Source organism: Polypterus senegalus, chromosome 6, assembly GCF_016835505.1.
Source record: "Polypterus senegalus isolate Bchr_013 chromosome 6, ASM1683550v1, whole genome shotgun sequence".
Classification (NCBI taxonomy): Eukaryota; Metazoa; Chordata; class Cladistia; order Polypteriformes; family Polypteridae; genus Polypterus; species Polypterus senegalus.
This window is the reverse complement of record NC_053159.1, coordinates 59,566,289-59,581,073: the sequence shown is the minus strand read 5'-3', so window position 1 is coordinate 59,581,073 and position 14,785 is coordinate 59,566,289. Positions and strand designations below refer to the sequence as shown.

The 14,785-nt window shown below is 39.3% G+C and overlaps 1 protein-coding gene across 9 annotated transcripts in view; it reads left to right on the top strand.

Moving 5' to 3' along the window:
- Positions 1-14,785, top strand: part of plch2a (phospholipase C, eta 2a) — a 537,474-nt gene that overhangs the window by 349,732 nt on the left and 172,957 nt on the right. For all 9 annotated transcript variants that reach the window (XM_039756057.1, XM_039756056.1, XM_039756058.1 and 6 more), the window contains one exon: positions 366-512. In XM_039756057.1, the coding sequence (XP_039611991.1) occupies positions 366-512 (147 nt within the window). The remainder of the gene's footprint in view (positions 1-365; positions 513-14,785) is intronic.

Below are 14,785 nucleotides of genomic sequence, written 5' to 3'. Positions count from 1 at the left end.
GCAAACCCTGATGTACTTCTGTTTGAAATGTCTGAGGGATGGTGGTCAGATGATGATTTGTTATTAGTCCATGATGAAGCAAGTTGTCTGTTTATGAAAAAGAAGCCCAGCTATTCATTGAGGGGCAATTACTGGTAGGCTACACTGTTTAGATGCTGTTGAAGAATTTGTAAGTGATTAGTGCAAACGGTGTGTATTCATAGGCTCTATTAAAGGATTTAGTGTTTCTTTTACATTTAGAGTATTTAAAGTTAAATTTTAAAATTGTTGAATACTCTGAATGGTAGATAGCATCCTTTTAGAGGTTACAGTAAACTGTGAAAAGGGAATTCCTATCTAATCATCATCATGTTTTCTTTCTATAGTGGAACGATGCATGAGTGCAATGCAGACTGGGACACAGATGGTCAAGCTACGAGGGAGCTCAAAGGGTCTGGTTCGTTTCTACTTTCTTGATGAGCATAAATCATGTATCCGATGGAGGCCTTCCAGAAAAAATGAGAAGGCCAAGAGTAAGTACCATTCAGCGTAAGCATTTTCATTACTTTTTAGTTGAATATAATTATAAGCTGAGCTTGATTTTTCTCAGTTATTATTTGACTCCCTCCATCCATCACTCATCTTTTTTATTTTATCAAAGCAGATATTTTTTTTATTGTTGTTGTTCCCTAGTGAGGAAAGCTTGTGCTGTGTTACGAAGCAATGCCTTACATTGTTAGGTCTCTTATACTGTAATGTTAAGTTTGATAATGTGACTAATGTTCTTATTTCACCTTTTTTATACACTAAGCTTGAGACCAGAAAAGGTATCTCAGTTTTATGAGCAGTGTTGTTAATGCATCACCAAGTGCAAATTATCATGGTGCTTCTGTGTTGGCATGGCTGATACCCAAGGTCTTAGTAACTGAAAATCTGCATAAGTATTTGTCACTTACGTTGCATGTAGTGTTAGTGATCAGTCAATCTGAACAAACACTAGGTCACATTTCAGGTGGCTTAGGGGAGGAAATCTATCATTCATACAAAGTTTATACCCCTTATCAACACACTGTATATTACTTGAAATGTTTGCATTACTCACCTCTATTTTTACATTGAAATGACAAGACATTTTATGCTCCCTGCAACCTTGTAATAATAAGTAGGCTTATAAAATGGGTGGATGACTGAATCAATGGTTTTAATGACCTTTCATGTTATTTCCTTAAAATATGCACATTTGATCTCCTTAAGAATAACCGTCATTGTTTGTCTCTGGCAAGATTTGATATTGCAAGCTTTAATTTTATACTAATGGGATTTTAGATGTTTTTCTACCTACATATAAGACAGAGTATGAAGCAGCTCTGCTTTCTTTCTTTTCTCTTCATTCTCTAGGGACATAAGGTATTTACATTTTTTCATTTAATAAAAAAAAATAATATTTCTTTGTCAAACACCTTATGACCTCCATGTGTGGAGGTTGCTGAGCTGAGATTGCATACCAATCTCTATAGCTATTTTTTTTTAGTTTACGTCCTGTTGATTTAACTGTATGGTATTTCAAAGTAAAACCCTGGATAGGAGCTCATATTAAAGTTCCAAGTACATTTGACACCCCACTCGCCAGTCCACTTTATTACACTCTAACTTGACCATTTTATTTAAAAGGTCCTCTGCAACTTTTCACTATGTGCTGAAACTTGTGAAAACATTGTTATAAGAACAGCTGAAATGTATTTATTTGTAAAACTGCATACACATATGTGACCCTTGCTATGTAATTTTGTAGTAGGACCACTCCATCCTTCTGGCAGATAATACAAGACTGTTCAACAATTGTATACATTAACTTTGTTTTTATAATGAACTATTTTATTTCACTGTGTTCTTTTTTTGTTATTAATTATACTTGAAGTATCAAACCTAATAAATTTCTTTACTGTTTTGATTTTAATCGGTAGTACAGTTAAAACTTTCAGGATGCAGAGAGTGTGTGTGTGTGTGTGTATGCGTGTATAAAAAGTTTTTTCCAACAGCAAAAACAAAATCTGATTTGGCCTGTCTCTGCCTGAGATGGCACTGATATGTGAGAAGAATTTCAACTACACCAAATATCTGTTTCCCAGAGCTCCTGTAATATCAGATTTGTGGATTAGCAGTTACACATTGGGAGCCCCTCATTTCAAACACAATATTGTTATCTGTTCAGAGGACTGGCTTACACAGTTTCTCTAACCCTAATTATAAATTAAACTGAATAAAACATAATGTGTTGTACACCATGTTTATCAAAATAGTTATTGCTTTAGTATTTTCCATTTATCATTGTGCGGCACCTTATGTGTAGAAAATTAGGATAATAATGCAATTGTGGCATAAAAGTTTGTTTATGTACAATGGTTTGTATTGTGTGTGTTTTACAACAGTTAAAAACTACCATACACATTACCAATGAAAAGTTTGGCCATAGCTGGAAATTTTTATTTTTTTGAGGGAAATTGAGATCTTTTTTTATCAAGGTACATTTATATTGTTTTAAAATATAGCCAAGATGTTCCTAGTGTTTATAATGGCTATAACTGTTTGAAATGAACAATTTTTAATTTATTATTCACATATAAATGAAGGGGTGGCATAGTGGCACAGTGATATCACTGCTGCCGTGGTATTAAGAAAACCAGGATTTGCGTCTTGGTTCTTCCCTGTGTGGAGTTTGCATGGTCTCCCCATGTCTGTGTTGTTTTTTTGACAGAAATTGATACTTTTTTTTATCAAGATACCTTTTAAATTCATTTAATATATAACCAAGATATTACTAGTTTTTATATGGCTATTAATGCTTGAAATTACTGATTTTTAATTTATTATTCAAATATTAAAGCCACATTTTCTGCAGCCATTCCTTCAGTGTTCTAATGGTAGGCTCTTTTAATTTTATTTAGTCATGTATCAATGCTAATTGGTAATTAGAGAACCTTTGTAACTAACTGCATTAACACCACTGAACCCTGTTGTTCTGTTCAAGTGGGTTGCAAAGAAACTGGAGAGTTTAGTTCTGTGTTCAATAATCGCCAAAATGAGAGTGCTTTCTTCAAGGAACATGTCAGTGTATTTATTGTTTATGTACAGAATAAAGGTTATTCCATATGAAAGATTACCAAAAAACTGAAGATTTCACATAAAGGTGTATGTTATTGTCTTGTGAAAAGAGGACAAACTGGATCTAACCAGGACAGAAGAAAAGGGGAAAGGCCCAGATGCACCAGTGCCTTATAGAATAAGTATACCAGAATCTATAGTTTGAGAAACGTACAGGCTGTGCAGGTCTCAGTTGGCTTCTTTCTTAAATATATGCCAAGTATCCGCATCATCTGCAACAGTGAAAAGACTATTCCATGATGCTGGCCTTAGAGGCAAAGTTTCAAAGAAAAAGCCATATCTGAAACTGGCAAATAAAAAGAAAAAGTTAAAATGCTTAAAAGAGCACAGACATTGGATGGAAGATTACTTGAAAAGTAGCAATGACTCAATCGATCAGCTGAAATCAGATGATTTTCACTTCAAAAGACAAGATTAGTGATTTGTAAACTGACCAATCTAAATTAACAAACCTTTGCAGCATTTGCTTTTCTAAGTTTTGTGGTAATTTAGTTGCAGTGTTCCGTGCACACACAGTGTGATTTTGGCACAATTTTACACCAGCTGATTGACCTCATCAGCCATGGTTTCATTTGCAGTATGAGAGGAGTTGAAGAAAGCACTTGCATTTTGGTTATCATTAAATACAGAACTATACTTGACAGTTCTTTTGCATCCCACGTGAACAGAATAAAAGGATTCAGTGGTGTTAATGCAGTTACATGTAAAAAATCTTAAGTTTCTTGGTAATCCGTAACATGGAATAACCTTCATTCTTCAAACAAACTATACACTGACAAACCTTTTTGAAAAAACTGACTCATTTTGGCCATTTTTAAACCCAAAACTGAATTTTAGAAATGCCTGTACCTTGCAACCCAAGATAACAGAGTGACGGGTGCTAATACAAAGATTTCTCTAATAACCAATTGTCCTTTATACACGACCCAGGGTATTTACTATTATAACACTGAAGGAATGGCCCCTGAAAATAGGGCTTTGTATTCATATGTCAGTCGTTTTCTAACCTGCATTATTCCTGAAAAAGGTTACAAGGGTCTGCCTTAGCCTATCCCAGCAAGCATAGGGTTCAAGGCAGGAACAAACCCTGGATAGGACACTAGTCAATCACACACACACACAAACCCCAAACACAATTTAGGGCCAATTTAGGATTCTAATTCCCCTAACCTGCATGTCTTTGAACTGTAGGAGGAAAACCATGCAGACTCTGGGAGAATGTACAAACTCCACGCAGGGAGGACCCAGGATGTGAACCCTGGTCTCCTTACCGAGATACAGTAGTGCTACCACTATGCCACTGTGCTGCCCCTGCATTTATATTTAAATAAAGCACACACATGAATACTGTATTACTCATTTCAAGCAAATAAAGCTATTAGAATCATTAGTAATGTCTTGGTTAAAGTTTAAAATTAATTCAGTGGTATCTTGATTAAATGGGTATCAATTTACATACAAAAAATATGAAAATTGCTGGGTGTGTCCAATTTACATAAAAAAATATGAAAATTGCTGGGTGTGTCCAGACTCTTGACTAGTGGTGTAATTCATCCAGTTATCTTAATAAATGATTTTAATATCCATTCATTCTTCTATATTTCTAATCAGTCAGAAATTAACCATAAATAGGGTGTTGCTATATTGCAAGGAATGCTTGCTCACAACACCTTCAGAATAGCATTTGAACATAGAACTTTGTCTATTTTGAGCAGTAACTGTTTATCCTTAAATGTACTTTATGTATTTCCCAGAATGTCCCCATGATATTGCTGGAGATATGTTGATCTATATACTGTATATATATGACAATAATTTCAATCAAATTTATTTTTTTATTTTTTTATTTTTTTTGGACAAAGCAAGACACTGGGATGAACAAAACATTCTGTATACATTTGTATTCACTTCAGTGAATACTGATTGTTGTGAATAAGCCCTAGGGTTGCCATAAGAAAATAAAAAGTGCCTTGGTGGGGACCTTCTGTGTGTTTTTTTGTATTTGTACATGTGTATGTGTGTTGGAGAGAGGCCATGGTGAAAGAAAGGTAGGGAAGCATGAGAAATCTAAAGACAAGATAATAAATGTGATCTTGGCTAAAGCTGGTGGAGTAGGTAAACCACTCAAAATAAAAAAAAGCAGCATTGAAAGATTGACCTGTGTTGGAGTGCCACAAAACTGTGTTTTAGAAAAATTTGGCTGCTTCTGTTCTTTTTTTGTTGTTGTTTTTTAAATATTTGTGACATCATACAGACATTTGTCTGATTTTTAGCAGAACTGAAACATGCCATGGTGATAACTAGTGGAGACGTATACCAAACAGCTATGGTAGTCGTAAACTTTAGTGATGGGTAAAAATTAAAGTGGGTAGTAAATTACTATTTGATAAGTAAAGAAACCTGTTACGCTGGTATATTAAGCAGAAATTTGATAAACCAAAGAAAACTTGGTACCCTGTTGTTGAGTAGGGTACCCAGAATGATTAAGGCAAAAGTATGAACTCATTTTAAATAGCTTTTATCAGAAACAGATACCATTTTATTTATTAAGACTGCGTGTGGTATGCTGAGAGCTCTTTGTTTTAAATGAAGCATAGGATAATGTATGTGAAGCAAGGGACCTAGATAATACCATCCCATCTAGCTCTACTTCAGATTCTGCACTATTCACTTCTACAGATTACATTGAATAGTTCTGCACACAACCTTAAACTAATCTTTCTTGGCAAAATGGTGATTGAGGGCTACTTACAAAAAATGTAGCTGCAGTTGTGGTGAGTGTAGAATGACCACAAGTCAAAAAAAAAAGAAAGTTGAACTGAGAAAGACAAATTTGACTTAGCCAGGCATTTACTTTTTTGTTTAAGTTTCTTACTTGGTGTCCTATTTGATCTATTAATTTCTCTCTCTGCTCTCCCTCATATTATGCTGGTCTGTATTGAGGTTTGATTCAAATTCTAATGCCTGTTGCAACATTAATTTTCAGCCAAAAGTTGTTAACTGCATGTGGATGGGCTGCCCTTGTAAAATGTAATACATTCTCCCTGAATGTTCTATCAGAATTGCATCATTGATTTAGAGATCTCCATATGTCTGGCCTTTAATGGATAACATTCACATTCTAGTTCACACACATCACTTCTTTATATTGTCAAGTACTAGAAGATGCTTTGGACCAAAGTTTTACTAATGTTTCATCAGCAATTAAAATAACTGAAAGCTTTTTTGCTGTGTAAAATGTTATGAGGATCAAAGTGGTAACCTGGCTTAGTTGATAATCTTATTATTATGCCCAGTGTTTCCCAGATGTACTTGGCAGCAGGATTTGCTTTGCTAAGTTCTCTATATTTGGGACAAGTCTTCTATCTGTGTCAGCATCCTGGCTGGTTTGTATAGCTAGTGCATATCTCCTTGTTGTTGAAGAACCTACATCTTTTGTTTATTATTTTTAATTAAATAATGTTATATTCATATCACCAAAAACATACTCTTCTTTGTCAGAGTACCCAAGGAGTCTGTTTCTTCTGCTAGAATTTCTACTTAAACTCATTATTAAAGAAGAACAATACGTCGTGTCTTTAAATACAGTACTGAACAAAAAGGTCATCATTTTAACATGCTGTATTGATTTATGAGTTCAGTATTGTCTCCCTATTTGTAAATTGGGATGTCTTATTTTTGAGGAAAGACCTGATTGAGTTAGCATATTGTCTTGTAGCTGCCTATTTCTTGTTTTTAATCATTTATTTTTGTATATTGCTAGGGACATACTTTACTATTGTTATGCAGTGGATTCAGAAAGTATTCAGACCTCTTCACTTTTTGCACACTTTTTTGTGCTTTGGGTTTAATAATAACCCATAATAACAAAGTGAAAACATTTTCAGAAAGGTTTGCAAATGTTTTCCATTCCTGGTATGAACAATGCAGAGTCAATAGTTGAGAACAAAATGTTTAATTCAGCTGACCATTTTCCTGTCTTGATGTTTCATTTACCAAGCTCTATACCAATGTTGTTGAAGTAAGACAATTCATTTTGAAGTTTACAGACAACAAAATAAACATAAAATACAGTAATTTAAACCTAAAGTGTTTTAAGGTGCACAGAGCCAATGTTATTCTCTCTCTCCTCTCTCAGTGTCTATATATACTGTATGTGTGTGTGTGTGTGTGTTATTTTAATAACTTATTATTTTATTGCCATTGAGTTGTTGTTCACTGGGCACCCAATTAATTTAATAGGAGGTACAGTAGGAGACTGTGTTTTAATAAGCCTAGACCTCTAAATTTCTCTCAGAGACCCAAATGGTTAAGGATAGTTAGGCTCCAGTACTCCGTGCACACCATTATAAATGTTTTTGCTCCAAGTATAAAAATTAGGTATATTTAGGCCTTGTCTAACTTGGCAGTGTTTGGGATAAGAGCCAAATGTAGCACTGAAATCAATACATAGCAACACATTCCCATTCTTTCTTATCTTAACGTAATTGTATTACTGTACACTTTTTAAAATATGTTCGTTTGTAATTGAGTATCACCACAAAAAAATATGCTGGTAGAAGAGAGTTGCAAAAAATAGGAATATTCTTATAAAATTGACTTAATGATTCTGTTTGTCTTCTTTGACAAAAATTCTATGTATTTTGCTTTGTTTCATTTAGTTTTTGCTGCCTCCTCATTCTTTCTCCTCCACTTTTCCCATTTCATAGCTGATGTGTTTTTTTCCTACACGTGCAGTTTTTCTTTTTATTGCTACTCCACAAGTCATTTTGTCATTGGTTTATCAACTTAAACTATATTCTCTTCTTTTAAGCTATGATTTTCAAGCTTGTCTAAGAATATTAAATCAAAATGCTGAGAGAAATGATGCACATATTAGTGTTACCCTCTAATGTAGTACTAAAGTGTAATTTCAATCTTGTGTCCGTATCATTTCTATCTCAAGTTATGCTTTTCAAGATTAGCTGTTGAATTGTCATGAAGAGAAAGTTGATATGAGTCTTTTAAGTCTGTCATTAGTCTTTGCCAGTAGTCCTTTCCTATTCAGCACTTTGTGCAGTCTGCTCATGCTGCATATTTTACATCCTTAGTCACTGGCATATCTTTTATGTGAACCACATGTCATTTACTGTGTAGCAACTCCGTGGCAATCCCACTATGTTATCCAGCTACATTGATAACTGTGTCTCAAAAATATGTTGACTAATGTGTCTTAATCTGAACGTGTCTTCCTTATTCCAAGTTGTATGCAGACACATACTTTTTCTGCCCTGTTCATATATTGCATTTTTAGTATATAGAGTAGCTTTGATATTCGAGATAGCTGACAAATGTTGCTTCCATGCTTAATTCATCTGAGCACTCATGAGAGCAGTGTGAAATATCCAAAATGTGTTTCTTGTTTTGTTTTTTTTTTCTTTCTCTTTTATGTAACCAAAAAGGTTGTTTGCTGTATTTTTAAATGAGGACTACTGTATCTTACTGGAACTTGCTACTGTACTTTTTCACTTCAGTAAAAGATCCAGATTACTTGTAACTGTAGTGCTTTATCAGTGGTAAGCATACACTAGCTAGTAAAAATCTGAGAGTCAATTTGCCTTTAGACAAGTCTGTCATATACATTTGTCTATAGAATGGTCAAATTCAGTCAATTATGTGGGATTATTATGAGATAAGTATAAAAAGAAGGATACATGATGATGTGTAATTATTCTAACAATCTTTCTATTTGTCTCCACCACCTGGAAAGAAAATCCTATGAATGTTTCAGCTCTTGATGAAAAGTTAGTATGCAATTTTTCTGTCTATATCTTAGTGGATATCATTGAATATTGGGTCCAGATAATGATTTTGGAGAAGAACATATGATAATGGAGCATCAGTGGTTGACTGAGATAGCTGTTAATTTGTCTGAGATGTTCTCGTTTCTTTAATGTGCTCTCTGGTCTCGGTTAAAGGTTATGGAATCCAAAGATAGATGTACTAAGGGAAGCTGACTTTTTATTTGTTATAAACAAACTTACATTATTGTACAGCTTAATCAGAGTATCCAAATGGAGAATGACCAGTATTTACAGAGTTGTTTTGTGGAGATGCACCATATATGAATTTGTATTTCTGTCTGAAAAAAATAAGGATAAAGTATCCTTCATTTGATCATGAGGAGCCCTTAGTACCAGGGACAGCAAGGTTGGTGGTGGGGGAGTTTTCTGAAGTATGGCTTATGCACCTTCTTACCCACAAAAAATATAAATTCATGAAACAGAGTGGAAAATACAAGAGGGCATTTGATGTAATAATAAGAACATCAATAAAGCAGCTGTTCAAATGTGGCAAATTATATTTTCTCAGAGCAAAATATTAAAGGATATCTATTGGCACAGATTTGAAAAGAAATTGGGACTGCTTCTGTACTTCTTACATGATTTTTCATGTGTGTGCGTTTTTATGCTTGTGTATCTGTTGCAAGGCAAAACTTGCTTTAGGATTATTTGAAACTCTGCAATGCAAAATTATAATTATTTTATTGTTTTGCTTCAGACTTTGAAGCATACTGGCATATATTTGTTCTAATGTCTCCAGAATTGCCATATACATGTTTATTATATGTTAGTTGGTTATGCAATTTATCCTACTTGACTGATTCTTCTCTAGTTTTGAATTTTTTCTAGTGTTTCCTTGTGAATACTGGTAGCATGAGGCAGTACTTGCAGCCGATTCAGGTTTAACAGGTAGTCCAGCTCCTTCAGGATGTCAGATCCATATGTGCCGTCACAAGAAGGTTTGCTGTGTCTCCCAGCACAGTCTCAAGTGCATGGAGGAGCCATTTCACAAGCAGAGCTGGACAAGGCCGTAGAAGGGTATCAACCCAGCAGAAGGACTGGTATCTGCTACTTTGTGCAAGAAGGAACAGGAAGAACACTGCTGGAGCCCTACAAAATAACCTCCAGCAGACTTCCGGCATGCATGTTTCTGACAAACTGTCAGAAGCAGACTCCATGAGCGAGGCATGAGGGCCTGACCTCCTCTAGTGGGACCTGTGCTTACAGCTCATCACCATGCAGTTTGATTGGCAATCGCCAGAGAATGCCACAATTGGCAGCTCTGCCACTGGTACCCCGTTCTCCTCACAGATGAGAGCACGTTCACACTGAGCACATATGACAGATGTGAAAAAGTCTGTACATGAATGGTGAATGTTGTGTAGCCTGCAACATCATCCATCATGACTGGTGTGCCGGTGGGTCAGTGATGGTCTAGGGTGGCATATCCTTTTGCATTGGGCCCTGGGTTCCTCCAGGTGCAGGACATTGACTGGCCTGCAGATTCCCCAGACCTAAATCCACCTCAGAACCTGTGGGATGTTATGTATCAGAGAATCCAATGCTGCCAAGTAGAGTCACAGACACTCCAGGAACTCACTGATGCCCTGATCTAGGTCTGGGAGGAGATCCCCAGGGCACCCGTCCACTGTCTCCTCAGGAGCATGTGCAAATCAGGAGTGCATCCAGGCACATGGATGCCATACACAATACTTAGTCACATTATGAGTCACATTGCATGATGAAATTCTTGCTAGTTGGATCAGCCTGTGATTTGAATTTTTGACTCTGTATTTCAGTGGGATGTTGAATCCAGCCCTCGATGGGTTGGTGAGTTTGGTTTCTATTGGCCGTTGTTGCATCATTTTGGTCTCAATGAGTTACACAGTAGTTTTTCAGTGAAGATTTTCCACTTGAATATTTCTTTGATTGAGATCCGATGTGTGATTTAAGTATTCCTTGCTGTTTTTTGAGAAGTTTGTTTGTGTGTTCAAAATACAAAGCGAAACTTGATGAACTAGCACACTTGGCAAAATGAGAAGGGTTATGCTTGTGGAGCCTATGTTGCATTTCTTTGCTGTAGATGTTAATGTACTTCTGTGAAGTCTGCATTCTTGCCTCTTAGTTTTACAGTACATCTTAGGCTCTATTATCCCGCCTCATGACTTTCTTGAACTCTTGCATTCTGAGAGAAAAGGAGTTGAACTGTCACAGAGGAATTTAAAGCTTTTATTCCACACCCAAGTTGTCACTTCCGTACTTTCAGAAGCAGGTGTCATAATGTATATTTTTATTTCTTTCCACATAATAAACTATTAATTTCTCAATCTGTGTGGCCTTTATTCAAAATCTGTTCACCTTACAGTTTTTTCATTTTGTGATATCTATTTTCTTTGCTATCTGCCCTTATGGGGTTAACAATTGTAAATTGAGATTGGACTGTTTCCTCCAAAAAGCAGGCAACTCCATTGTCTGAGGAGGTTAACAAAAACATGAAAAGGATTGTGATGGGGGAGTTGTCTTTTGTGTAGAGATTCACTCAGTGAAGCATGTTGTGTTCATGTTCACAAGCTTTATTAATGCAGGTTATGGATAATAGTGATGCTGTGTGCAGAATATTGGACCATTTTGGTTTTTTTTTTAATCTGGTTAAGTTATATCCACAAATTTTGCTCATTGAGGTTTATCTAGATATGTAATATACACATTTTAGATGTATAAATATATTCTTGTAATGTTTTAATGACAAAGTAGTGGTTTGAACCCATTACTAAATGTTTATCTCACAACTTAGATTTTTACTTTTGAGGAAGTTGTAGTAGTTATTTTTGGAGAAAAGTGAAAGTCTGTTCTTAGCTGAACAAACACATTTTAAAATTGACTAATGAAGGAAATCCATCCATCCATCCATCCATCCTCTTCCACTTGTCCGAGGTCGGGTCGTGGGGGCAGCAGCTTGAGCAGAGATGCCCAGACTTCCCTCTCCCCAGCCACTTCTTCTAGCTCTTCTGGAAGAATCCCAAGGCGTTCTCAGGCCAGCCGGGAGACATAGTCCCTCCAGCATGTCCTGAGTCTTTCCCGGGGCCTCCTCCCGGTTGGACGTGTCTGGAACACCTCACCAGGGAGGCATCCAGGAGGCATCCTGATCAGATGCCCAAGCCACCTCATCTGACACCTCTCGATGCGGAGGAGCAACAGCTCTACTCTGAGCCCCTCCCGGATGACTGAGCTTCTCACCCAATCTTTAAGGGAAAGCCCAGACACCCTGCGGAGGAAGCTCATTTCAGCCGCTTGTATTCGTGATCTCATTCTTTTGGTCACTACCTATAGCTCATGACCATAGATGAGGGTGGGAACGTAGATCGACTGGTAAATTGAGAGCCTTGCCTTACAGCTCAGCTCAGCTCCTTTTTCACCACGACCGACCGATGCAGAGCCTGCATCACTGCAGACGCGGCACCGATCCGCCTGTCGATCTCACGCTCCATTCTTTCCTCACTCGTGAACAAGACCCCGAGATACTTGAACTCCTCCAATTGGGGCGGGATCTCTCCCCCCAACCCTGAGAGGGTACTCCACTCCTTTTCCGGCTGAGGACATTGGTCTCAGATTTTGAGGTGCTGATTCCCATCCCAGCCGCTTCACTCTAAGCTGCTGATAAAGCAAACTGGACAACATCATCTGCAAAAAGCAGTGACCCATTCCTGAGTCCACCAAACCGGACTCCCTCAACACCCAGGCTGCGCCTAGAAATTCTGTCCATAAAAGTTATGAACTGAATCGGTGACAAAGGGCAGCCCTGGCGGAGTCCAATTCTCACTGGAAATGGGCTCGACTTACTGCCGGCAATGCGGACCAAGCTCTGACACCGGTTGTATGGGGACCAAACTGCTCTTATCAGGGTGTCCGGTACCCCCCTACTCCCGGAGCACCCCCCACAGGATTCCCCGAGGGACACGGTCAAACGCCTTTTCCAAGTTCACAAAACAGATGTAGACTGGTTGGGCAAACTCCTATGCACCCTCCAGGATTCCGCTAAGAGTGTAGAGCTGGTCCACTGTTCCGTGACCAGGACGAAAACCACACTGTTCCTCCTGAATCCGAGGTTCGATTATCCGACGGATCCTCCTCTCCAGAACCGCCAAATAGACTTTTCCAGGGAGGCTGAGGAGAGTGATCTCTCTGTAGTTGGAACACACCCTCCAGTCCCCCTTTTTAACGAGGGGGACCGCCACCCCGGTCTGCCAATGCAGAGGCACTGTCCCTGATGTCCATGCGATGTTGTAGAGACGTGTCAACAAAGACAGTCCTACAGCATCCAGAGCCTTGGGGAACTCCAGGTGTATCTCATCCACTCCCGGGGCCCTGCCACGAAGGAGTTTTTTGACCACCTCAGTGACTTTAGCCCCAGAGATGGGGGAGCCCACCTCCGAGTCCCCAGGCTCTGCTTCCTCATTGGAAGGTATGCTAGCGTGATTGAGGAGGTCTTCGAAGTACTCCCCTCACCGACTCACAACGTCCCGAGTCGAGGTCAGCAGCGCACCATCCCCACCATATACGGTGTTGACACTGCACTGCTTCCCCCTCCTGAGACGCTGGATGGTGGACCAGAGTCTCCTCGAAACCGTCCGAAAGTCGTTCTCCATGGCCTCCCCAGATTCCTCCCGTGTCCGAGTTTTTGCCTCAGCAACCTCAGCCGCATTCTGCTTGGCCTGTCAGTACCTATTAGCTGCCTCCAGAGTCCCACAGGATAAAAGGGTCCGGTAGAACTCCTCCTTCAGCTTGACGGCATCCCTCACCGTCGTTGTCCACAAACGGGTTCGGGGATTGCCGCCACGACAGGCACCGACCACCTTACGGCCACAGGTCCGGTTAGCCGCCTCAACAATAGAGGCATGGAAAATGGCCCATTCGGACTCAATGTCCCCCACCTCCCACGGGACGTGGTCGAAGTTCTGCTGGAGGTGGGAGTTGAAGCTACTTCTGACAGGGGACTCTGCCAGACGTTCCCAGCAGACCCTCACAACACGTTTGGGTGTACCAGGCCTAACTGGCATCATCCCCCACCATTGAAGCCAACTCACCACAAGGTGGTGATCAGTTGACAGCTCCGCTCCTCTCTTCACCCGAGTGTCCAAGACATGTGGCCGCAAATCCAACGACACGACCACAAAGTCGATCATCGAACTGAGGCCTAGGGTGTTCTGGTGCCAAGTGCACATATGAACACCCCTTTGCTTGAACATGGTGTTCGTTATTGACAATCTGTGACGAGCGCAGAAGTCCAATAACAAAACACCGCTCGGGTTCAGATTGGGGGGACCATTCCTCCCAATCACACCCTTCCAGGTCTCACTGTCATTGCCCACGTGAGCATTGAAGTCTTCCAGCAGTACGAGGGAGTCCCCAGAAGGTATGCCCTCTAGCATATCTTCCAGGGACTCCAAAAAGGGTGGGTACTCCAAACTGCTGTTCGGCGCATATGCACAAACAGGACCCGTCCGACCCCCACCGACTCCCACCCCCCGAAGGCGGAGGGAGGCTACTCTCTCGTCCACCGGGGTACACCCCAATATACAGGCTCCAAGTTGCGGGGCAATAAGTATGCCCACACCCGCTCGGCGCCTATCACTGGTGGCAACCAGTGATAGGCAACCAGATTAAGTCCCGGACCACAGAGCCCCTAGGATCGTTGGGACACGCAAACCCCTCCACCACGATAAGGTGGCAGTTTGAGGAGGGGAAATGAAGGAAATGCATAGTTTATATGATGAGTTCTTCACTTTGCAGACTGTCATTTCAAACACAAAATTCCTTGTAAA